The 26,588-nt window shown below is 40.1% G+C and overlaps 1 protein-coding gene across 4 annotated transcripts in view; it reads left to right on the top strand.

Moving 5' to 3' along the window:
* Positions 1-26,588, top strand: part of PCSK6 (proprotein convertase subtilisin/kexin type 6) — a 189,886-nt gene that overhangs the window by 64,966 nt on the left and 98,332 nt on the right. For all 4 annotated transcript variants that reach the window (XM_060156779.1, XM_060156770.1, XM_060156764.1 and 1 more), the window contains exon 6: positions 967-1,055. In XM_060156779.1, the coding sequence (XP_060012762.1) occupies positions 967-1,055 (89 nt within the window). The remainder of the gene's footprint in view (positions 1-966; positions 1,056-26,588) is intronic.

Raw genomic sequence — 26,588 nt, 5'->3', positions numbered from 1 at the left:
AGCCGCCAGCACGCCAGTGGTGCAGGGCGCCTGGTCTCCCAGCCCCGAGTGCAGGGAGCCAGGAGGGATAATCCAGACACTGCACAGTGATCCATGAAGGGCAGGATTGAATGCTGAGTGGGACGGTGGGCTGCGTGACTTGGGAGCAGCCCTGGCTGTGGGCGCACGAGGTCCAGAGGACAGAGGGCTGCCTCCCCAGGGCTAATGCATGAGCCCTGGACTAGTTTCAAAGGTGGTTTTAAAGTTGACTCAGTGATTCTGATCCCCTGTGGACTCTTCTCAAAGATGTGCTCCTTAAACTCGCCGGTATTTTTTGGCTTCTGCTGGAGGAACTGACCTGGTGCAGCATGTTGCAGAACGGGGTCATTACCCGAGGGGAGCGATCTGTTTTTCAGGTGGCCTCTTCCTAGTCTGTCCACCGCCGCTGAGTGTTCCATTTCGAGCTTTCTTCCTCGGCTCCTGCTGCAATGGCCGTGGGAAGGGTGGGGGGGCTGCCCGAGGTGAGCATGGGGTGGGAGGAGGGGGACACAAGAGGACACAGGATCTAGGTTCTCGTGTGTTCTTACTTCAGCTTGGCAGCCAGGCAGGCGTCTACGCTGTGTTGTCAGTCGCGGGGACGCAGAGCTTGGGAGGAGGGATGCTGGGGCCCCTGGCGCCGGAGCAGGAGACTCAGCCTGATGCGGGAGCATCGTGTCTGCAGGGCGGCGGGAAGGCCTTGCCAGCCTACGGGGTGCGGGGCGGGGGTGGGGAACGGGACGGTCCAGGCCCGTGCAAAAGCCCACTTGATGCCCCTCCCGGAGCAGCCATCAGAGGGCGGGAGGCGATGGGAAGGGATGTGGGGAGAAGGCTTCAGCATCCTCCCCGGGCTTAGGGATAATGACTCTTCTTGCAGGAGAGCTGAGCAGGGCACTGAACCCACTGCAAGGTGCTGGCGGAGTCCTAACTTTGTTTTTTCCTTTGCCTCAGACACGGTACTCGCTGTGCGGGAGAGGTCGCCGCTTCAGCCAACAACTCTTACTGCATCGTGGGCATCGCGTACAATGCAAAAATCGGAGGTAAGGCCCAGGAGTGTGCTGCCCGGGGGCTCGGGCCTGGGGCAGGGGTACTGGACGTGTCCCTCCTGCGAGTCTCAGCAGTGGCACTTCCATTGGCCTCGGTGGCCGAGTCGGACCCTGGGCCTGACCTCACGCTGCCAGGGGCCTGGAGGCAGAGGTGTTGCTCACTGGTTTGCCTGAAAAGCCTCCGCGGGTCCTGTGGGTCCGGCTGCTGACTCACCGCTGTCAAGCAGACCAGTCCTAATAGGCCGCGTGGGTCCCCTCCTGCTGCCCATCCTGCCCTCCCTGACTCTCCCAGCAGGGTTTACGGTTTTCACTTGGGACGAAGGCCTTTCCTTGGCCCCAACTCCCGCTCGAGCATCCTGGCCCACTGCTCCTGCCCTGTCCCTCGGCTTTAGCCAGAGGACATTTGTCATAGTGTCCCCCGGAGATGCCCAGTCTCCCCTGTTTATGACGAGCTGGTAACATTTGCCTCACCCCAAAAACCTCTCCCCGCTGCTCTGTTCTGCTCAATCCACCCATGACTTACGGCCTCTCACGCCCTCTCTGCTCCACGGAGTGCTCCCCAAATCCAGGTGTCCCCCCTCGTCTTGTTTACTGAGGGAGGTCAGCCTTCCAGGTCCCTTTAAGGAGCACGCCTGACCCTGGGTGTCTCTGGCTCTGTTGTTTGGTTTCTCCATTTGTGAGTCAAGCTTCTTTTGTTAGGATGGGGCTTTAGAGCAAAGAGTCACACATCTTCCATGCCCCCCGCCCCTGCCCCTGCCCCCGCCCCCTGAGCCTGGCAGATTGACAACTCAGACTGGCAGACAGTAAGTCAGTAAGTCCTCTGCAGTGCCTGGTAGGTGCGCATCACTGAGCTGGCACTGAGCAGGTGTGACTGGGGCAATGAATTGTCCTCGACCGTCCACTTGGCCTTGGGGCACTGGCTTTCGGTTTGGAGGTACTCACACGCACGCTGATGGCCATGCTGGGATGCCTTCCTGGGCTGTGGTCTTCTCTGCTGCTTTGCCTTTGTGGAGGTGGTTTAGCTCCCTCAGCTCTACTACAAGCAGCACAAGGTGGAGAACTCTGGGGAATTTCTTGAGTTTTGAAAATAGGGTCCCCAGCTTTCACTTATTTAGGACCCTCTGCCTGCTGTTTCCCTTGGAAACCTTTGAAGTGGCTGGGATTTAACCAGCCATCATTAACCACCAAGGGCGTGTCCTGCAGAACAGATCAGGAGACTGTCACCTGGCCTCACTCCTTCGTGGATAGTTCTTTTACGTTGAGATGTGTAAGTTCTCCTTGGAGCTCTTGATGAGTGAAGAGCCACGAGACGTCTCCCTGGCTGACCTGGGTACCAGTTCCATTCCCACCACCCACTGGCTCTGTGTCCTTGGACAACGGGTATAAACTGTCTGTGACACGGGGTTGGGTTTGCAATGGAGACATAGTGTGGGCTTGAGGTTGGCATTGACCCAGGGAACCCGTAACAGCCACGTCTCCAAGGCTGCTGCATACAGCTGTAGCCTCGCAATACAGGCAGCCGCACCTCTTCCTGCCCCTCCCTCCAAGCCCACCTCTGGACAGGGCAGTCTTCAGGCACCTCTAACATAGCTTCTCTCTCCACATGTTGACACAGAGCAGGGAATTTCTCTGAGATGCCCCTGGTGTGACCCTGAGCTCTACTTTTTTATACCTTTTTTATTTTTAAAGTTGTTGTTCAAGAGATTAAAATGGATATCCTAATTTATTCCAATCTATGTGGAATTAATATTATACCACTTCATGTATAGTATATAAACTTAAAACATTATTTGAGTTCACACTCACTGTTGTTCTTTATGCCGTTGTTTTTGTGTTTTACTTCATATATTATAAACCCAATGTTTATTCTTATTTAAACAGTTGGCTTTAAAATACTTATGGAAAGAAATATACTTACCTACATGTTTATCAGTCCCAGTGCTCGTCCTTATTTTCTGGCTTCATATTTCTTCTGACTGGCTTCAATTTTTCTTCAGCCTGAGAATTTCTTTTAGTATTTTAGTATTTCTTTACATGTAGGTATGCTGGCAAGAAGTCATCTCAGCTTTTAGGTGAAATTTATCTAAATTTCATCTTCATTTTTGAAAACAATTTTACTGAACATAGAATTCTAGGCTGACATGTTTTTCTTTCAGCCCTTTAAAGATGCTATTCCATTGTCTCTGGCATCCATTGTTTCTGATGATGAGTCAGTTGTCATACTTACCTTATTGTTGTTCCCCTTTATGTAACGTGATTTGTTCCTCTGGCAACTTTTTTTTTTTTTTCTATCTGTGCTTTGTGACTATAATGTCCCTTGGTGTAATTTCTTTCATATTGATCCAGCTTGGGGTTAGCTGTGCTTCCTCCTGGGTTATTATTCTTATTACTTCTTTTCTAAATCAAATTTGGAAAAATTTCTGTCAGTACCTTTTGCAATCCTGTTTCCTCTCTTTTCTCTTTGGGCACCAATTATACTTGTTAGATTGCTTGATATACCTCACAGGTTGAGGCTGTGTACATTTTTTAAAATCTTTTTTTATTTGTGTGCTTCAAATTTGATAATTTCTTTTGCACTGTCTTCAGGTTCACTAATCCTTTCTTTTGTTGTGTTCAATCTGTTGTTGATCCCAAATGAATTTTTTTTTCTTTTCTACTCAGATATTGTGCTTTTCTGTTCTGTGATGTCCATTTGGCTTTTTTTTTTTAATATTTCCAAATCTTTTCTTACATTTCACTTCTCTTCACCCATTATACCTATATATTACTTCGGACTCTTTAACATACTTATGAGTTCTTTTACAGTCTTTTATACTAATTCCAATACCTAAGTCATTTGTGGGTACGTTTCTTTTTTTTCTTTTTCCTGTGGAATGCCTTCTTCACTGTTTTCTTTTTTCATATCTTTGTTGGACTATAATTGCTTTACAGTGTTGTGTTAGTTTCTGCTGTATAACAGAGTGAATCAGCTACATGCATATGTATATCCCTATATCCCCTTCCTCTTTTGTCTCCCTCCCACCCTCCTTATCCCACCCCTCTAGGTGGTCACAAAGCACCAAGCTGATCTCCCTGTGCAGGGCAGCTGCTTCCCACTAGCTATCTATTGTATATTTGGTAGTGTATATATGTCAGTGCTACTCTCTCACTTCGTCCCAACTTACCTTTCCCCATCCCCGCGTCCTAAAGTCGATTTTTACGTCTGTGTCTTTATTCCTCTCCTGCCCCTAGGTTCATCAGAACCATTTTTTTTTTAAGATTCCATATATATCTGTTAGCGTATGGTATTTGTTTTTCTCTTTCTGACTTACTTCATTCTGTATGACAGACTCTAGGTCCATCCACCTCACTACAAATAACTTAATTTCATTTGTTTTTATGGCTGAGTAATATTCCATTGTATATACGTGCAACATCTTTATCCATTCATCTGTCGATGGACACTTAGGTTGCTTCCATGTCCTGACTGTTGTAAATAGTGCTGCAGTGACCATTGTGGTACATGACTCTTTCTGAATTATGGTTTTCTCAAGGTATATGCCCAGTAGTGGGATTGCTGTATTGTATGGTAGTTCTATTTTTAGTTTTTAAGGAACCTCCATACTGTTCTCCATAGTGGCTTTATCAGTTTACATTCCCACCAACAGTGCAAGAGGTTCCCTTTTCTCCGCACTCTGACCAACATTTATTGTTTGTAGATTTTTTGATGATGGCCTTTCTGACCGGTATGAGGTGATACCTCATTGTAGTTTTGATTTGCATTTCTCTAATGATTAGTGATGTTGAGCATCTTTTCATGTGTTTGTTGGCAGTCTGTATATCTTCTTTGGAGAAATGTCTGTTTAGGCCTTCTGCCCATTTTTGGATTGGGTTGTTTGTTTTTTTGATATTAGGCTGCATGAGCTGCTTGTATATTTTGGAGATTAATCTTTTGTCAGTTGCTTCATTTGCAAATATTTTCTCCCATTCTGAGGGTTGTCTTTTCGTCTTGTTTATGTTTTCCTTTGCTGTGCAAAAGCTTCTAAGTTTCACTAGGTCCCATTTGTTTATTTTTGTTTTTATTTCATTTCTGTAGGAGGTGGGTCAAAAAGGATCTTGCTGTGATTTATGTCATAGAGTGTTCTGCCTATATTTTCCTCTAAGAGTTTTATACTGTCTGGCCTTAATTTAGGTATCTAATCCATTTTGAGTTTATTTTTGTGTATGGTGTTAGGAAGTGTTCTAATTTCATTCTTTTACATGTAGCTGTCCAGTTTTCCCAGAACCACTTATTGAAGAGGGTGTCTTTTCTCCATTGTATACTCTTGCCTCCTTTATCAAAGATAAGGCGACCATATGTGCATGGGATTATCTCTGGGCTTTCTATCCTGTTCCATTGATCTATATTTCTTCTTTTGTGCCAGTACCATACTGTCTTGTTTATTGTAGCTTTGTAGTATAGTCTGAAGTCAGGGAGCCTGATTCCTCCAGCTCCGTTTTTCTTTCTCAGGATTGTTTTGGCTATTCGGGGTCTTTTGTGTTTCCATACAAATCGTGAAATTTTCTGTTCTAGTTCTGTGAAAAATGCCATTGTTAGTTTGGTAGGGATTGCACTGAATCTGTAGATTGCTGTGGGTAGTATAGTCATTTTCACAATGTTGATTCTTCCAATCTAAGAACATGATATATCTCTCCATCTGTCTGTGTCATCTTTAATTTCTTTCATCCGTGTCTTATAGTTTTCTGCATACAGGTCTTTTGTCTCCTTAGGTAGGTTTATTCCTAGGTATTTTATTCTTTTTGTTGCAGTGGTAAATGGGAGTGTGTCCTTACTTCTTTTTCAGATTTTTCATCATTAGTGTATAGGAATGCAAGAGATTTCTGTGCATTAATTTTGTATCCTGCTACTTTACCAGATTCATTGATCAGCTCTAGTAGTTTTCTGGTAGCATCTTTAGGATTCTCTATGTATACTATCATGTCATCTGCAACAGGGACAGTTTTACTTCTTCTTTTCTGATTTGGATTCCTTTTATTTCTATTTATTCTCTGATTACTGTGGCTAAAACTTCCAAAACTATGTTGAATAACAGTGGTGGGTGGACACCCTTGTCTTGTTCCTGATCTTAGAGGAAATGGTTTCAGTTTTTCACCATTGAGAATGAAGTTGACTGTGGGTTTGTTATATATGGCCTTTATTATGTTGAGGTAGGTTCCCTCTCTGCCTACTTTCTGGAGAGTTTTTATCATAAATGGGTGTTGAATTTTGTCAAAAGCTTTTTCTGCATCTATTGAGATGATCATATGGTTTTTCTCCTTCAATTTGTTAATGTGGTGTATCAGATTGATTGATTTGCGTATATTGAATAATCCTTTCATTCCTGAGATAAACCCCACTTGATCATGGTGTATGATCCTTTTAATGTGCTGTTGGATTCTGTTTGCTAGTATTTTGTTGAGGATTTTTGCATCTATGTTCATCAGTGATACTGGCCTGTAGTTTTCTTTCTATGTGGCATCCTTGTCTGGTTTTGGTATCAGGGTGAGGGTGGCCTCATAGAGTGAGTTTGGGCGTGTTCCTCCCTCTGCTATATTTTGGAAGAGTTTGAGAAGGATAGGTGTTTGCTCTTCTCTAAATGTTTGATAGAATTTGCCTGTGAAGCTATTTGGTCCTGGGCTTTGGTTTGTTGTAAGATTTTTAATCACAGTTTCAATTTCAGTGCTTGTGATTGGTCTGTTTATATTCTCTATTTCTTCCTGGTTCACTCTGGAAGGCTGTGCTTTTTTAAGAATTTGTCCATTTCTTCCAGGTTGTCCATAATATTGGCATATAGTTGCTTCTAGTAATCCCTCATGATCCTTTGTACTTCTGCAGTGTCAGTTGTTACTTCTCCTTTTTCATTTCTAATTCTGCTGATTTGAGTCTTCTCCCTTTTTTTCTTGATGAGGCTGGCTAATGGTTTATCAATTTTGTTTATCTTCTCAAAGAACCAGCTTTTAGTTTTATTGATGTTTGCTATTGTTTCCTCCATTTCTTTTTCATTTATTTCTGATCTAATCTTTATGATTTCTTTCCTTCTGCTAACTGTGGGGGTCTTTTTGTCCCTCTTTCTCTAATTGCTTTAGGTGTAAGGTTAGGTTGTTTATTTGAGATGTTTCTTGTTTCTTGAGGTAGGATTGTATTGCTACAAACTTCCCTCTTAGAACTGCTTTTGCTGCATCCCATAGGTTTTGGGTCGTTGTGTTTTTATTGTCATTTATTTCTAGGTATTTTTTGATTTCCTCTTTGATTTCTTCAGTGATCTCTTAGTTATTTAGTAGTGTATTGTTTAGCTTCCATGTGTTTGTATTTTTTACAGATTTTTTCCTGTAATTGGTATCTAGTCTCATAGCACTGTGGTTGGAAAAGATACTTGATACGATTTCAGTTTTCTTAAATTTACCAAGGCTTGATTTGTGACCCAAAATATGATCTATCCTGGAGAATGTTCCATGAGCACTTGAGAAGAAAATGCATTCTGTTGTTTTTGGATGGAATGTCCTATAAATATCATTTAAGTCCATCTTGTTTAATGTATCATTTAAGCTTGTGTTTCTTATTTATTTTCATTTTGATTCATCTGTCCATGGGTGAAAGTGGGGTGTTAAAGTCCCCTACTATGATTGTGTTACTGTTGGTTTCCCCTTTTATGGCTGTTAGCATTTGCCTTATGTATTGAGGTGCTCCTATGTTGGGTGCATAAATATTTACAATTGTTATATCTTCTTCTTGGATTGATCCCTTGATCATTTTGTAGTGTCCTTCTGTGTCTCTTGTAATAGTCTTTATTTTAAAGTCTATCTTGTCTAATATGAGAATTGCTACTCCAGCTTTCTTTTGATTTCCATTTGCATGGAATATCTTTTTCCATCCCCTCACTTTCAGTCTGTATGTGTTCCTAGATCTGAAGTGGGTCTGTTGTAGACAACATATGTATGGGTCTTGTTTTTGTATTTATTCAGCAGTGTATGTCATTTGGTTGGAGCATTTAATAATTACCTTACGTTTAAGGTAATTATTGATATGTGTGTTCCTATTACCATTTTCTTAATTGTTTTGGGTTTGTTTTTGTAGGTCTTTTCCTTCTCTTGTGTTTCCTGCCTAGAGAAGTTCCTTTAGCATTTGTTGTAAAGCTGGTTTGGTGGTGCTGAATTCTCTTAACTTTTGCGTATCTGTAAAGGTTTCAATTTCTCCATCGAATGTGAATCAGATCCTTGCTGGGTAGAGTAATCTTGGTTGTTGGTTTTTCCCTTCCATCACTTTAAACGTGTCCTGCCACTCCCTTGTGGCTTGCAGAGTTTGTGCTGAAAGATCAGCTGTTAACATTATGGAGATTCCCTTGTATGTTATTTGTTGTTTTTCCCTTGCTGCTTTTAATATGTTTTCTTTGAATTTAATTTTTGATAGTTTGATTAATATGTGTCTTGGCGTGTTTGTCTTTGGGTTTACCCTGTATGGTACTCTCTGTGCTTTCTGGACTTGACTGACTATTTCCCATGTTAGGGAAGTTTTCAGCTATAATCTCTTCAAATATTTTCTCAGCCCCTTTCTTTTTCTCTTCTTCTTCTGGTACCTCTATAATTCGAATGTTGGTGCGTTTATCGTTGTCCCAGAAGTCTCTGAGACTGTCCTCAATTCTTTTCATTCTTTTTTCTTTATTCTGCTCCCTGGCAGTTATTTTCAGCATTTTATCTTCCAGCTCACTTATCCGTTCTTCTGCCTCAGTTATTCTGTTACTGTTTCCTTCTAGAGTATTTTTAATTTCAGTAATTGTGTTGTTCATCATTGTTTGTTTGCTCTTTAGTTCTTCCTGATCCTTGTTAAGTGTTTCTTGTATTTTCTCCATTCTGTTTCTGAGATTTTGGATCACCTTTACTATCATTACTCTGAATTCTTTTTCAGGTAGGTTGCCTATTTCATCTTCACTTATTTGGTCTTGTAGGTTTTTACCTTGCTCCTTCATCTGTAACCTTTTTTTGTCGCTTCATTTTTTTTTTTTTTTTTTTATGGGTGGTGCTGTATTCCTGTCTTACTGGTTGTTTGGCCTGAGATGTCCAGCACTGGAGTTTGCAGGTAGTTAGATAGAGCTGGGTCTTGGTGCTGAGATGAGGACCTTCGGGAGGCTGTGCTCCAATTGATATTCCCTGGGGTCTGAGGTTCTCTGTTAGTCCAGTGGTTTGGACTCAGAGCTCCCACCACAGGCATTTGGGCCCAACTTCCGGCCTGGGAACCAAGATCTGGCAAGCTTCATGGCATGTTAAAAAAAAAAAAGAAAGAAAAAAAAAGGAAGAAAGAAAGGAGCAGTACAATATCAACAATAAAAAACAGTGGCGCAGTGGTTGAGAGTCCACCTGCTGATGTAGGGGACACGGGTTCGTGCCCTGGTCCGGGAAGATCCCACATGCCGCGGAGCGGCTAGGCCCATTAGCCACGGCCACTGAGCCTGCGTGTCCGGAGCCTGTGCTCCGCAACAGGAGAGGCCACAATAGTGAGAGGCCCGCGTACCGCAAAAAAAAATAAAAATAAAAATAAAATAAAATAAAATTAGGATAAAAAATATATTAGGAAAAATAAAACTATAATTGAAACAGCTGCAACAAAGTGAAATAAAACCACAGCAGAAAAAAGAAAAAATAAGGGTGGGTGGGGCAAAAAGCCAAAAGGAGAGATCACTAACAAAGTATAAAGAGTAAAATAAAATTAGAAGAATAAAAGATTTATTAGGAAAAATAAAAATATAAAAGAATCAACAACAGTGAATCAACAAGGTAAAACAGAATCCCAGTGTAAAAGAGGAAAAAAGAAAAAAAAAAAGCCTTGGCTATGGGGGTGTTTAGGTGGTGGGGGGGGTGGAACTTAGGCAGGGGTGGGGTTTAGGGTGGGGCAGGACCTAGGCGGGTGGGAGGGGTGATGATTGAGCGTGGGGCGGGGCCTCTGCTTAGGACCTGAGTGAAAGGGGAGAGGCAGCAAGTCGAAAGGAGGGCCTCTGGAGTGTGGGGTTCCAGAGTTTGGAGGTAGGGCCCTGAGTGAGGGTTTGTGGGTGGAGTTTAGGCCCAGCACGTTGGAGGGGGTCTCAGAGGGCGTCTCCGAGTGTAGAGGTAGGGGCCTGGGTGAGGGTGTGGGGCGGGGCTTGGGCTCTGCATGGCAGGAGGGAGGCTCTGAGCGCAGAGGATTAGGCCCGGGAGCCCAGCAGGCTTCCCGGTGCCTAAGTGGACAGGAAAAGCATTGGCCGCGTTCCCTTCCGTTCCTTCACGCCCCTCCCTCACCGTCTCCCCCAGGGTCTGCCCCCTCGCCGCGGGACCCCTAACCATGGGTGGGTCCCGCTGGGTGTAGGAACTCTTCCCCTCCCCCAGCCACTGCTCAGGGTTGCCGGTCCCGGAGGTCTGGCCTTTACTTTTGCTCCCCCTTCCCTCCCTCCCACTCCCTCAGGACCCACGTGGCTGGAGGGGGCCTAGGTGGGCAGAGGATCAGGCCCAGGATTTCAGCAGGCTCCCGGGAGCCCAAGTGGGCAGGGGAAACCTGGCCACGCTCTCTTTTGTTCCTCTGCCCTCCCCGTGGTTCCCTAATTTCCCCCTTCGGGCGTGGGATCTCTTCCCCTCCCCCAGCCACCCCTCAGGGGCACCAGTCCCGTCCTGCCTCCACTTCACCTCCCCCTTCACTCCCCTCACGTCCCATGTCCTACCCGGTCGCTGGGGGTTCCTCCCGTCCCCTTAGGTGTCCGTGGTCCCCCATGGGTGCCTGGTAGGTGCCCTAGTTGTGCGGAGCCACTAATTCCTCATCCTTCTAGTACGCCATCTTGACTCCGCCCCATTTCTTTTTTTAAAAATTGAAGTATAGTTGTTTTTCAGGTGTACAGCAAAGTGATTCATATGTGTGTGTATTTATACACACAGATATACATATACATCTTTTTCAGCTTATTTTCCATTATAGGTTATTACAAAATATTGAATATAGTTCCCTGTGCTATACAGTAGGTCTTTGTTGTTTATCTATTTTATATATAGTGTGTATCTGTTAATCCCAAATTTCCAATTTTAAGTCAAAGACAAATATGATATCACTTATATGTGGAATTTTTAAAAATATGATAAAAATGAACTTATTATCAAAACAGAAATATACTCACAGACATAGAAAACAAACTTATGGATACCAAAGGTGCAGGGAGGGATAAATAGGGAATGTGGGTATGTTTTCAATCATTGATATTTCTTTTTACAACGTGCACATTTGCGCATGTCAAGTAATTTTTTATTGTACACCGGACATTGTTATGCTACATTGTGGGGACTCTTGATCCTATTATCCTTGAATACTGTTGAGTTTTGTTCTTGCAGTCAGTTCAGTTTGAACTTATGGAGGCTTGATTTTTCCTTTTTTTTTAGGATTGATCTCTTTCTGATTTGTCCTTAGCCTTAGAGAAAATCCTTTAGCCCAAGCACATAATCTTTACTCTTAGGTAGAGTGACCCTTTTGGTATTTCAGCGGAAAGACTGAAGTGTTTAGCCAACACCTCTAACTTGGCAAGACTCAAACTCCAAATTGACTGCCCTGCAATGGGCAGCAGCTGGAACATCTGCTCACTCACTCATTCAGCCTCCAGCTCTTCCTTTCCTCCTGGACTTCTTAGAGAGTTGCCTAAACGTGTTTAGTCCAGCGGTTAGCTGAGTGTTTGAGGGAAGTTTCAGTATGTCCTCTTCCGTAGCTCTCTCCTTTCTAGGATTTCTCTCGATTTCCACCTGCTCTAACAATCCCAGACTCCATTCCACGACTCCCCAGGAGAATAAGATTGCATTTTTCTGATGGAGTTCTAGCTTCTCTGCATCAAGAGAAATGGGGAGTTCCCTCAGAGGAAAAGTATAAACTCACATCATACCCAGTATTGTTGCTCTTTTAAGAACTGAATTGCCTGCCCCTGCCTTCTTATGGTAGCTTTCCAATGCCCTTAAAAAGGTGGTGTTTTCTTAAATAAGTATTTAGTCCAGGGTTTATAGTTATTACTTTTAGAAGAGTTAGTGTGATAGAAGCTACTCTGCCATTATTGACACTAAAACATGGTTTCTATTTCTTTACCAGTTAGATGGTGTATTAGTTATCTATTGCTGCATGACAGTTAAACAAACATTTGTTATCTAGCACAGATGGTGGCTTAAATGAGTGATTCTGGCTGAGGGTCACTCATGAGTTTGGCTGTGACTGTAGTCTGAAGGCTTGGCTGGGACTGGAGTATCCACTTCCAAGATGGGTCACTTCTTTGTTATTGGCTAAAGTCCTCAGTTCCTTGTTGGCTGTTGGCAGGAGGCCTTGTTTCCTCAACATGTGTATCTCTTCATGGAGTTCTTAGAGTGTCCCCATGGCATGTAGCCAGCTTCCCTTATTGCAGGTGATTCAAAGAGAGAACCAGGAGGAAGCAGCAATGTTTTTCTTATGACTTAGTCTTAGAAGTAACATACTGTCACTTAGGTCATACTCTATTCTTTAGAAATGAATTCTACATACTCTCAAGTGGAGAGAAATTAGGCTGCACCTTTTGAACGGAAAAGTGTCAAAGACTTGTGGTTATGGTTTAAAATCACCACAGATGGGCTCCTAAAAGTTTGACTATATATTTATACAAATGGAGTAATTTTTTCTACCAGATTTCTTTGTAGAATTGCATGTTTCTTACATGTTTTATCACATAAAAATAAATCGAATGAAAGTAGTAGAACTGTCCAAATTATGTATTTAAAATAATATGCTTGCTAGAATATTACTAATAAGTCCAGATAACTCCAAAATATATATAATGCTGTATCAAAGTGCAGAAGAGCACAAGGAGGGTAAAATACCATCTGGATCCTGGTGAAAGCAGGAATAACCAGTACTTACTGAGCTCTTGCTAGATCACAAGCGCTGATCTAAGGTCTCTGTATGTATTGTCTTATGTAATCTTTACAAAACACTATGTCATTGATGCTACTTTTATCCCCATTTCACAGGTAAGGGCCAGAAAGGTTATGTAACTTTTGCCAAAGATCAAACCAAGCTGACTTCAGGCCCCAGCTCTTAGTTTCTACTCTTCAAACAAAAATCTTTAAACCGTATATACGAAGTGTGGATGGATGGGTGGATGGATAGATGGATGGACAATATTATTTCTTTAACATTTGATCATACTATACAGATGGTTCCTGATATATGATGGTTTGACTTATGATTTTTCAACTTTACTATGGTGTGAAAGTGATACACATTCAGTAGAAACCCTACTTCGCATTTTGAATTTTGCTGCTTTCTTGAGCTAGCGATATGCAGTACAATACTCTCTCATGATGCCCGGCAGTGGCAGCCACAGCTCCTGGTCAGCCACACAGTCACAAGGGCAAACAACTGGTAAACCGTTCTGTTTTCACTTTCAGTATAGGATTCAATAAATTACATGAGATATTCAACATTTTATTGTAAAATAGGCTTTGTTTTAGATGATTTTGCCCAACTGTAGGCTAATGTAAGTGTTCTGAGCATGTTTAAGGTAGGCTGGGCTAATATTTTCAACTTACGATTCATTTACCAGGATGTAACCCTATCATAAGTCGAGGAAGGTCTGTACTTGTTTTCAGTAAGATATACTAAGTTTAATTTTATGCAAACTTAACACAAGAGAAAGTAAGTCAACCTGAATATTGCCGAACTTCAGATTTAATTCTGTGTTTAATTTTATTTGTTTACTGTTTAACTTTATGCTTAATTTATTTGGTTTATGTGAATTTAACAGAAGAAAAAGAAACAAGTTTAAAGGGAAGGAATTGCTGAACTTCACATAAATACTTCCTTATAATGAGATATTTTCTCAAGTATCCCTCTTTTATTGAAAAAAACAAAGCCCCAAGATTGTGACAGTCTTTAAGAGGCCAGGGTTACATTTTTTTGTTGTTGTTACATATTTCCCATATTGAGTAATTAGCATTTACTTCAGTTTGTTCTCACTTCTTCACCCCACACCTCAATATTAGTTTTTTTTTAAATTTTCTTTTATTATTTTTGGCTGTGTCGGATCTTAGTTGCGGCATGCGGTCTCTTCATTGTGGTGATCAGCCTTCTCTCTGGTTCCAGCACTCGGGCTTCTCTCTAGTTGTGTTGTGTAAATTTTCTCCTCTCTAGTTGTAGTGTGCAGGCTCTAGAGCGTGTGGGCTCTGTAGTTTGCGGCACGTGGGCTCTGTAGTTTGCGGCACGTGGGCTCTCATGTTGAGGCGTGGGAGCTCAGTAGTTGTGGCTCGCGGGCTTAGTTTCCCCACGGCATATGGGATCTTAGTTCCCTGACCAGGGATCAAACTCACATCCCCTGCATTTTTTTTTCTTGCTTCTTTTTTTTTTTTAATTGGGGTATAGTTTTACAATGTTGTGTTAGTTACTACTGTACGGCGAAGTGGAGTTCCCTGTGCTATACGGCAGGTTCTCATTAGTTACCTATTTTATACATATTAGTTTATATATGCCAATCCCAATCGCCTGCATTGGAAGGCGGATTCTTTACCACTGGACCACCAGGGAAATCCCTAGGGTTTTTGTTTATTTTCTTTGATGTTGTTTTTGCATTGTCGGGGTTCAGTATTAACCGTCTGTCACTATGATTCTCACAGTTTTTTAGTCTTGGTCACCACCGTCATTTTCAGCACAGTTTTTCCATTCCTGAGTAATTTATTTTGATTCATTTCTTAATTCCCTGGACTTTGCCACCCAGTAACGTTTTCAAGAAGGGCCAACAGGTGTTGTTTTCTTTCATCTTTGAGAAGTTCTCAAGGTTGCCTTTATACCTGAATTATATCTTTTATATATTACAGCCTTACAGACCTTGGTAAACATCACCTGTTTGTCTTCTGGATTCATTGTTGCTTGGAAGAGTTTGAAGCCAGCCCAGCTTCTTCCCCCTGTAGGTGATGACTTTTTGGCTTGGATAGGATTCTTCCTTTATCCTTGAAGTCCAGTAGCTTTGCTGGGCCACCTCTGGCTGAGGATTATTCTATAGCAGCTGTTCTTGGGATTCAGTATCCTTAAAAAGATCTGGGTATTTTAAAATTTTAGGCAAATTTTCTTGTCATGATTTTTGAATATTTTTAGCTATATATGTTCAGTTCTATGCTCCCTGTGTACCACTTATACATATATTGGATCTCTATTTCCTGAATTCTATATCTCTTTCTAAACATATTTAACTTATTTCTTTTCTATTTTATTTTTCCTCAGGCTTGTCCTCTCTGTCTCTGACAGTTTCCCCAGTGCCTTTTTCTCCCTAGAGAAAACCCTAATATGGCTTTCATTTCTAAAAGTCTTTAATTTTTTCCATCTGTTTCTTTCCTGAGGATGAACACACTTTGGGCCTCTTGCTTTTGTCTTGTTATTTCTTCATGGAATGCTTGTATCTCTTTGAGCTCTTGCTTCATAGAGAAATCATTTTTTCTTTAAATTTTGGATATTATGGAGAAATGTTTGTTTATAGTTTTCATCATTTTCTTGCGCTTGTTATGCCCCCTTTTTCCTTATTTTTTGCAGCATTGTTGCAGCAGTGTCATGCTAGTCACTTTCTGGTTATGATTAGTGACTGGCTGGAGAGGATTGAGGTCTTTCTTTCTAGGCCAGTAAGATGCTAAAATGTGGGAAGGAAGAGAAGGGGGAGTGAGCTAGGCTGTAGGCACGGTGAACCCAGATCCTTCTCGTCTGCCAGTCCAGTATCTCTGAGAGATCCCCTCCCCTCACCAGTGAATTAGCATTAATTCATTATATGCGGACACAGCAGGGACAGGGGCATACCTGACTGCCACTTTTTCTCCTCCAACAAATCATGCCACAGAAACTGCCTGTTCTTGGAAAGATGATGTGTTTGTGTGATTCCTGGTCAGACATCACTGTTTCTAAAATAATGGGCATTTAGGTGGCTTTTCATTTTTGCTATAAAAGCAATACAGTGTGGCAAAGAAACAAACTCCCCTAGCCACCCATGCCCCAGTCATATGGACCTGAGGTGCATCACTACTTTGTGGAGAAATTATATGCCCTTGGGAATCACAGAGGCATGTGTCATGTTTATTGTTTTCAGAGAGGAGAGTGGATCACTCCTACATGTTTAACTGGAAGTCCTGAAGTTTCATTTCAGAGAAATTTCAATTTTTAAAAAGTTGTAGAGCTGTACGTTGATGTTTTTTGCCCTTTTTTCTATACGTAATATTTCAATAAAAATCTGTATATGATGTCACATTTGTTAGTCTTCCTTTATGACTCTTGGGTTTTGGATCTTGCTTAGAAAAGCCCAAGGTAATAAATCTGTTTTATATTTCATCTAAAAACTTAGTTTTAGAAGAATAGTTCATCTTGAAACCTTCATGATTTTGCCTTTTCTGTTAAGCTTTTTAATCCGTGTAGAATTTATTTCTGTGAATGTTGTGAAGGGGAAATCTAGCTTTATTTTTCTCCAGAATTAATATTTAGTGATCTCTGCATGCCACCTTTATTATATACTAAATTCCCCTATGTGTACCGGATCCTCCATTATGTTTCATTAGTCTTTTAATCCCTAAATAATACTTCATTTTAAATTATCATGGTTTAAGAAGATTTTTTGATAACTGATAGGATAAATTTTCTCTTAAGGTTCTTTTTCAAAAATTTCTTGGCTATTCTTGCACATTTTCTCTTTCAGGTGAACTTGAGAATCTACTTATCAAGTTCCATAAAAAATCCTGTTGGGATTTTGATTGGGATTACATGGAAATTATAGATTAATTGGGGGAGAATTGACATCTTTACAGTATTGAGTCTTCCCACCCAGGAACATGGTATGTTTTTATTTATTCAGGTCTTCTTTGACATCATTTAAAATAGTTTTATCACTGTCTTCATATTGATCTTACGCATTTCTTGTTAGGTTTATATCTAGGTTGATTTTTTAAAAATTATATTGCTAATTATTATTGAAATGGATATAGAAAAACTTGATTTTTGTGTGTCGTTTTTTTGTACCTAGCCACCTTAATGAACTCTATTGGTGCTATTATTTTTTATTCTCTTGGCTTTTCTAGACAGGTGTAAATAAAAGCTGTCTGTAAATGGTGGCTTTTATCCCTTTAATATTAATTACTGTCATTTCTTTTTCATGTCTTATTTCAATGTATAGGAACTCCTGATGAATAATTAATAGTGGTTGTCTATAGGTGTTGTTGTTTTGTTTCTGATGTATACAGGAATGATCCTGTGTTATACCATTTGTAGGTGTCTTCTGTAGGTTTCCTGCAGTTACTCTTTATTAAATTAAGGAAATTTTTATATTCCTAGATTTCTAAGAGTTTTGATCAGGAATGAATGTTGAATTTTATTACATGCTTTTAAAAAAAGCATTTATTGAGGTGATTTTATTGTTTTTCAACTTTACTATTTAATCTGTTTAAATGTAGTAAATTTCAGTAATAGATTTCCTAACACTGGAAATTTCACCCTTCCATTCTTGGAATGAGTTGTATTTGATTATAAGTATTGTTCTTTTAATACAGTGCTGCATTCAGTTGTTAATATTTTATGCATGGATTTTCCGTCTTTATTTATAAGATAGATTGAGCTACAGTTGCTCTTTTTTTTGTGATGCCCCTCATGAGTCTGAGTATCAGAATCAAGCTGGTTTTGTAGAATGAGTTAGGAAGCTTTCTAGCGTTTATTGTGTTCTGAAACAGTTTATATACTGTGGACATTGCCTGGTTTTTGAAATGTTGGTAGAACTTATTAATCAGTCTGACCAGACATGGTGACTCTTTAAAGAGCTAGGTCTGTTCAGGCTTTACATTTCTCCTTGAGGGAATTTTAGTAGTTAAATTTTCCTAGAAAATCATCCATTTCTTCAGATTTTCAAATATATGACATATGAATTTTATATCGTATTTTCATAATTAAAAAATATATTCTCCATGTTTATAGCTATAATTGTTCCTAATCTTATTCGTGGCATCTCTCCTTTTTCCCTTGATCAGGCTAGTGAAAAATTTGCTATTTCCTATAAAATAGGTTTTTCAGAGAACTAGATTTCTTAAATTTAAATACAATTGACATACAACATTATACTGTTTCAGGTGTACAACATAATGATTCGATATTTGTATACATTGTGAAATGATCTCAATAAGTCTAGTTACCATCTGTCACCCCACAGTGTTATGAACTATTTTTTCTTGTCATTTTAAGATTCATTTTCTTAGCAGTTTCAAATTTGCAGTACAGTATTATTGACTATATTCACCATGCAGTACGTTATATCCCCGTGATTTATTTACTTTATAACCGGAAGTTTGTACTTCTTGATCCCCTTCACCCATTTCCCCCCCACCCCAAACCCCCTTCCCTCTGTCAACAACTAGTCTGTTCTCTGTACAGTAGTGCCCCCTTAACCATGGTTTCGCTTTCTGTGGTTTCAATTACACGCAGTCAACTGTGGCCTGAAATACAAAGTGGAAAATTCCAGAAATAAACAATTCATAAGTTTTAAATTGCACGCCCATCAGAGTAGCATGATGAAATCTCGCGCCAACCCGCTCAGCCCTGCCTGGGACATGAATCATTTCTTTGTCTAGTATATCCCTCCATTAGGCACTTAGTAGTCATCTCAGTTATCAGATGGATGTCGCAGTAACACAGTGCTTGTGTTCAAGTAACCCTTATTTTACTTAATAATGGCCCCAAAGCCCAAGGAATAGTGATGCTGGCAATTCGGATATGCCAAAGAGAAGCTGTAAAGTGCTTCCTTTAAGTGAAAAGGTGAAAGTTCTCAATTTAATAAGGAAACAAAAAAATCATATGCTGAGGTTACTAAGATCTACGGTAAGAACAAATCTTCTGTCCATGTAATTGTGAAGAAGGAAAAGAAATTTATGCTAGTTTTGCTGTTGAACCTCAAACTGCAAAAGTTATGGCCACAGTGCATGATGAGTGCTTAGTTAAGATGGAAAAGGCATTAAATTTGTACAATAAGATATTTTGAGAGAGAGCAAGAAAGAGACAGACTGCATTCACATAACTTTTTTTTTTTTTTTTTTGGTGGTACGCGGGCCTCTCACTGCTGTGGCCTCTCCCGTTGCGGAGCACAGGCTCCGGACGCGCAGGCTCAGCGGCCATGGCTCACGGGCCCAGCCGCTCCGCAGCAGGTGGGATCTTCCCAGACTGGGGCATGAACCCGTGTCCCCTGCATCGGCAGGCAGACTCTCAACCACTGCGCCACCAGGGAAGCCCTTCACATAACTTTTATTACAGTATATTGTTGTAATTGTTTTATTCTTAATGTTGTTAATCTCTTCCTGTGCCTAATTTATAAGTTAAATTTTGTCGTAGATATAGGTATGCATGTATAGGAAAATACATAGTATATATAGGGTTCAGTACTATCCATGGTATCAGGCATTCACTTCAAGTCTTGGAATGTATTCCGCATGGGTAAGGGGGGACTGTAGTATCTGAGAGTTTTGTTTTGGTTTTTAGATTCAACATATAAGTGAAATCATACAGTATTTTTCTTTCTCTATCTGGCTCATTTCACTTACATTCAAGGTCCATCCCTGTTGTTGCAAATGGCAAGATTTCATTCTTTTTTTTTTTTTTTTTTTTTTTTTTGCGGTACGCGGGCCTCTCACTGTTGTGGCCTCTCCCGTTGCGGAGCGCAGGCTCAGCGGCCATGGCTCATGGGCCCAGCCGCTCCACGGCATGTGGGATCTTCCCGGACCGGGGCATGAACCCGTGTCCCCTGCATCGGCAGGCAGACTCTCAACCACTGCGCCACCAGGGAAGCCCAGATTTCATTCTTTTTAATGGCTGATTATATGCCGTTGTATATGTGTCTCAGATCTTCTTTATCCATTCATCCATCAGTGGACTCTTAAGTTGTTTCCATATCTTGGCTACTGTAAATAATGCTGCAATGAACATGGGGTGCATGTATCTTTTTGAATTAGGGTTTTTATTTTCTTCGGATAAATATCCAGAAGTGGGATTGCTGGATCATATGGTAGTTCTATTCTTAATTTTTTGAGGAGTCTCTGTACTCTTTCCCATAGTAGCTGCACCAATTTACATTCCCACCAACAGTACACAAGGGATCCTTTTTCTCCACATCCTCACTAACATTTGTTATTTCTTGTCCTTTGCATAATAGCCATTCTGACAGGTGTGAGGTGATAACAGTGCACTGTGGTTTTGATTTGCATTTCCCTGATGATTAGTGATGTAGAGCATCTTTTCATGTGCCTGTTGCCCATCTGTATGTCTTTTTTGGAAAAACGTCTATTCAGATCCTCTTCCCATTTTTTAATCAGATTGTGGTTTTTTGTTATTGAGCTGAATGAGTTCTTTAGGATATTAACACCTTATCAGACAGATGATTTGCAAATATCTTCTCCAATTCAGGAGGTTGCCTTTTTATTTTGTTGATGGTTTCCTTCACTGTGCAGAAGCTTTTTAGTTTAGCAGAAGCTGGTCCCATTTGTTTATTTTTACTTTTGTAGCCATTGCCTTTGGAGTCACATCCAAAAAAATATTGCCAAAGAGTGATGGTAAGGAGCTTACCACCTATGTTTTCTTCTTGGAGTTTTATGATTTCAGGTCTTTACATTCATGTTTTTAATCCATTTTGAGTTAATTTTGTGTATGGTGTAAGATATTTGTCCAGTTTTGTTCTTCTGCATATGGCTGTCCAGTTTTCCCAATACCATTTATTGAAGAGATTGTCCTTTCCCCATTGTATATTCTTGCCTCCTTTGTTGTAAATTGACCATATATGATTGGATGTATTTCTGGGCTCTCTATTCTGCTCCACTGATGTATGTTTCTGTTTTTATGGCAATACCATACTATATTGATTGCTATAGCTTTGTAATATAGTTTCAAATCAGGGAGTATGATGCACCTCCAGCTTTATTCTTCTTTGTTACGATTGCTTTGGCTTTTATGGTTTCATACAGATTTTAGGATTATTTGTTCTAGTTCTATGAAAAATGTCATTGGAATTTTGATAGGGATTGCATTGGAACTGTAGATTGCTTTGAGTAATATGGACATTTTTTACAATATTAATTATTCCAACCCATGAACATGAAATATCTTTCTGTTTATTTGTGTCATCTTCAGTTTCTTTCTTCAGTGTCTTATAGTTTTCAATGTACAGGTCTTTCACCTTCTTGGTTAAATTTATTCCTAGATGTGTTATTCTTTTTGATGCAATTGTAAATGGTATTAAGTCTTAATTTCTCTTCTGATAGTTTGTTGGTAGTGTATAAAATGCAACAGATTTTTGTATATTAATTTTGTATCCTGAAACTTTACTTAATTTATTGGTTCTAACAATTATTTTTTTGTGGAGTGTTTAGGGTTTTCTATGTATAAAATCATATCATCCAGCAATAGTGATAGTTTTACTTCTTCCTTTCAAATTTATATGCCTTTTATTTCTATTTCCTGCCAATCACTCTGGCTAGGACTTCCAATACTATGTTGAACAAAAGTGGCCAGAGTGGGCATCCTTGTCTTATTCCTGATCTTAAGGGAAAAGCTTTCAGCTTTTCACTGTTGAGTGTGGTTAGCTGTTGGGCCTGTCATATATGGCCTTTATTATGTTGAGGCATGTTCCCTCTGTATCCACTTGGTTTAGAGTTTTTATCATAAATGGATGTTGAATTTTGTCAAATGTTTTTTCTGCATCCATTGAGATGGTCATATGATTTTTATCTTCATGTTGTGTATCATGCTGATTGAGTTGCAGATGTTGAGCCATCCTTGTATCCCTGGAATAAATCCCACTTGATCATGATGTATGATCCTTTTAATGTATTACTGAATTTGATTTGCTAATACTTTGTTGAGGAGTTTTACATCTATGTTTATCAGGGATGTTGGCCTGTGTAATTTTCTTTTTTTTTTGATGTCCTTGTCCGGTTTTGGTATTAGGGTAGTGCTGGCCTCATAACATGAGTTTGGAAGCATTCCCTCCTTTTTAATTTTTTTGGAAGAGTTTGAGAAGAGTAGGTATTAAATCTTCTTCAGATGTTTGGTAGAATTAACCAGTGAAGCCATCTGGTTCTGGGCTTTCGTTTGTTGGGAGTTTTTTGATTACTGATTCAATCTCCCTACTAGTAATTGGTCTATTCGAGTTTTCTATTGCTTCATGATTCTGTCTTAGAAGAGTGTATGTTTCTAGGAATTTATCCATTTCTTCTCAGTTGGCCAATTTGTTCATGTATAATTGTTCATAGTAGTCTCATGATCTTTTGTATTTCTCTGATATCAGTTGTAATGCCTCCTCTTTCATTTATGAGTTTATTTAAGCCCTCTCTTTTTTCTTAGTGAGTCTAGCTAAAGGTCTGTCAATTTTGTTTATGTTTTCAAGGAACCAGTTATATTGACCTTTTCTATTGTCATTTTAGGCTCTATTTATTTCCACTCTGGTCCTTATTATTTCTCCACTTCTACTAACTTTGGGCTTCATTTCTTATTTTTTTAGTTTCTTTAGTTATAAAGTTAGATTGCTTATTAGAAATTTTTCTTGTTTCTTGAGGTAGGCCTGAATTGCTATAAACTTCTTTCCTAGAACTGTCTATGCTGCATCCCATAGATTTTGTTATGTTGTATTTTCATTTTCATTTGTTTCAAGGTATTTTTTTTTATTTCTCCTTTTATTTCTTCATTGATCCATTGGTGGTTCAGTAGCATGTTGTTTAATTTCTACATACTTATGATTTTTCCAGTTTTCTTCTTGTAATTGAGTTCTGGTTTCATACCATTACTTGATATGATTTCAGTCTTCTTAAATTTATTTATCTTTGTTTTGTGGCCTAACGTATGATCTATCCTGGGGAATGCTCCATGTGCACTTGAGAAGATTATATATTCTGCTGTTTTGGGATGGAAAGTTCTGTATTTATTAGGTCCATCTTTTAAACATCATTTAAGTCTGATGTTTCCTTATTAATTTTCTGTCTGGATGATCTATCCATTGATGTAAGTGGGGTATTAAAGCACCCTACTGTTATTGTATTGCTGTCCAATTTCTCCCTTTAGGTCTGTTAATATTTGCTTTATATATTTAGGTGTTCCTATGTTGGATACATAAATATTTACAAATGTTATATCTTATTATTGGGTTGACTCCTTTATCATTATTTAATGCCCATATTTGTCTTTTATTACAGACTTTGTTTTAAAGTCTGTTTTGTCTGATACCAGTATAGTTACCCCAGCTTTCTTTTGGTTTCCCTTTGTATGAAACACCTTTTTCCACCCCTTCACTTTCAGTCTGTATTTGTCCTTACATCTGAAGTGAGTCTCTTGAGGGCAGCATATAGTTGAGTCTTGTTGTTGTTGTTGTTTATCCATTCAACTATGGATAAACATTGGAGAATTTAGTCCATTTACATTTAAAGTAATATTGATAGGAATGTATCAATACTTACTGCCATTTTGTTAATTGTTTTCTGTTTTGTAGTTTTTCTGTTTCTTTCTTGTTATCTTACTTTCTTCCCTGTGTTTTGATGAGTTTCTGTATTGTTACGCTTAGATTCCTTTCTTACTATTTTTTGTGTATCTACTGTAGGTTTTTGCTTTGTGGGTACCATGGGACTCACATACAACAGCCTATATATACAACAATCTATTTTATGTTGATAGTAAGTTAAATTTGGGTGCATTCTAAAACCACATTTTCACTACCCCCCACCACACTCTATGGTTTTTTGTTGTTTTTTCTTTTTGCGGTATGAGGGCCTCTCACTGCTATGGCCTCTCCCATTACGGAGCCCAGGCTCCGGACACGCAGGCTCAGCGGCCGTGGCTCACGGGTGCAGCCGCTCTGTGGCATGTGGGATCTTCCCGGACTGGGGCACGAACCTGTGTCCCCTGCATTGGCAGGCGGACTGTCAACCACTGCGCCACCAGGGAAGCCCCACACTCTCTGTTTTTGATGTCACTTTTTACATCTTGTTATTTTATCTATCCCTTAACTAATTATTACAGTTATTTTTACTACTTTTGTCATGTCATCTTTATACTAGCTTTATAAGTGATTAACCCACTTCCTTTCCTGTATATTTACCTTATTTACCTTACCAGTGATACTTTCACTTTCAATTATTTTCTTATTACCAATTAGTTCCATTTCTTTTCAGCTTAAAGAAGTCTCTTTAGCATTTCTTGTAGGGCCAATTTAGTGGTGATTAACTCCTTTAGCTTTTGCTTGTCTGGAGAACTCTTTATCTCTCCTTCAATTCTGAATGATAACCTTGCCCGGTAGAGTATTCTTGGTTGGAAGGTTTTTTTTCCTAGCACTTTGAATATATCATGTCACTCCCTTCTGGCCTGCAAAGGTTCTTCTGAGAAATCTGCTGATGGTCTCATGGGGGTTCCCTTGTATATAACAAATTGGTTTTCTCTTGCTGTTTTTAAGATTCTATCTTTAGCTTTTGACATTTTAATTATAGTGTGTCTTGGTGTGGGTGTCTTTGGGTTCATCTTATTTGGAACTCTCTGAGATTCCTGGATCTGGATGTCTGCTTCCTGCCCAGGGTAAGGGAGTTTTCAGACATTATTTCTTCAAAAAAATATTCTTCCCCTTTCTCTCTCTTTTCTCTTTCTGCATTCCCTATAATTCGAATGTTATTGTGTTTGATGTTGTCCCATAGGTCCCTTAAGCTATCTTTGCTTTTTTAAAAAATTCTTTTTTCGTTTTGCTTCTCTGTTTGGGTGAGTTCCACTGCCCTGTCTTCTGCTCACGGATCCTTTCTTTGCCTCATCTGGTCTGCTGTTGAACTCCTCCAGTGTATTTTTCAGTTAAGTTATTGTGTCCTTCAGCTTTGTGACTTCTGCCTGGTACCTTCTTATATTTTCTGTCTGTCAAAATTCTCACTGTGTTCATCTATTCTTCTCCCAAGTTTGTTGAGCATTTTTATGACCATTATTTTGAACTTGTAGTTGGGTAAATTATCTCTGTTTCATTAAGGTTTTTTTCTGGGATTTTTATCTTGTTCTTTCGTTTGGAGCTAATTCCTCTGTTTCCTCATTTTGCTTGACTCTCTGTGTGTGTCTCTGTGTTAGGAGAAACAGCTCTCTCTCCCAGTCTTGACAGGGTGGCCCTTGTAGGTGATGAACTTTGTTGTTTAAACTTGCCCTCATTCTTGGTTGTCTCTTGAACTACCTCTTTGATTGTTTCAGACCTGTTAGCCCCAGAAACACAATCCTCTCTGGCCACCAGAGCCTGGCACACAATGGCATCCCATGTGTGGGCTGCATGCACCCACTGGCTTTGGGGGACTGTGGGGGGCTGCAGCACTTGCCTGCTGCCTCTGATGGGGCTACAGCAGCAGTGCAGGGGGGCCAGGGAGGACAGGTGCTAACAGGTTAGAGTCAGAGGGCAGAGGGCAGAAATGGCACCTGCCAGCCTCATTCCCTGAAGAGACTCCCAACAGGCTGTTGCTCCTTTGGCAGATGTTTTAGGATTTTCAAATGAATCTTTTTCACACAAGGTCAAGGCTCTTTTCAAGCTTCTGCTTTTGTGCTGGGTCCTGGGGCGAGTGAATCTTCATGGGAGCCCTTTAAGGGCAGAATCTCCATTCCCTACAGCCCTATGGTCTCCTGGACATAAGCCCCATTGGTTTTCTTTCTTTTTTATCAAATAAAGATATTTAGTCTTCAGTTTTATTGAAAATGTATTTTCAGGTGCAAAAGTGAATCACCTCACCCCCAAACTCCTTAATGGCTAAAACTAACCCCCTTAATTATTTTTTTTTCACTTTCCCCCAAATGAAACATTTTTATTGACTACAAGTTGTATGTGGGTGGATGGGAATTGTTTATCAATTTTCAAGGTACTGTTAATTACCCACTGGTTTTTATTCCCTTTAAGTGGAGTCTTTATGGTAGGGAACACTGCTTGCTCCCCTTCCCATTTCCTTCTTTTTCTTTAATTATTATTTTTTATTTTTAAATTTTTATTGGAGTATAGTTGCTTTACAATGTTGTGTTAGTTTCTGCTGTACAGCAAAGTGAATCAGTAATATATATATATATATATATATATCCCCTCTTGTTTAGATTTCCTTCCCATTCAGGTCACCACAGAGCATTGAGTAGCGTTCCCTGTGCTATACAGTAGGTTCTCATTAGTTATCTATCTTATACATAATAGTGTATATATGTCACTCCCAATCTCCCAATTCATCCCATCCCTCCATTCCCCCTTGGTATCCATAAGTTTGTTCTCTATATCTCTGTCTCTATTTCTGCTTTGCAAATAGGACTTTGCACTTCCACTGCAGGGGGCACGGGTTCAATCCCTGGTCAAGGAACTAAGATCCTGCATGCTGCGGCACAGCCAAAAAGTAAAAAAGCCCTGTTGGTTTTCGAAGCTAGACATATGGGGGGCTTGTCTCTCTATGGCAGATCCCCAAGGTTGGGGTACCTGACATGGGACAACAACCCTCTGGCTCCTCAGGGAGAAGTTATGTATTTGTGAG

This window comes from Lagenorhynchus albirostris, chromosome 1 (assembly GCF_949774975.1).
Source record: "Lagenorhynchus albirostris chromosome 1, mLagAlb1.1, whole genome shotgun sequence".
In the NCBI taxonomy this organism is placed as follows: Eukaryota; Metazoa; Chordata; class Mammalia; order Artiodactyla; family Delphinidae; genus Lagenorhynchus; species Lagenorhynchus albirostris.
Note: the sequence above shows the minus strand (reverse complement) of the source record. Positions and strands in the feature narration are given on the sequence as shown.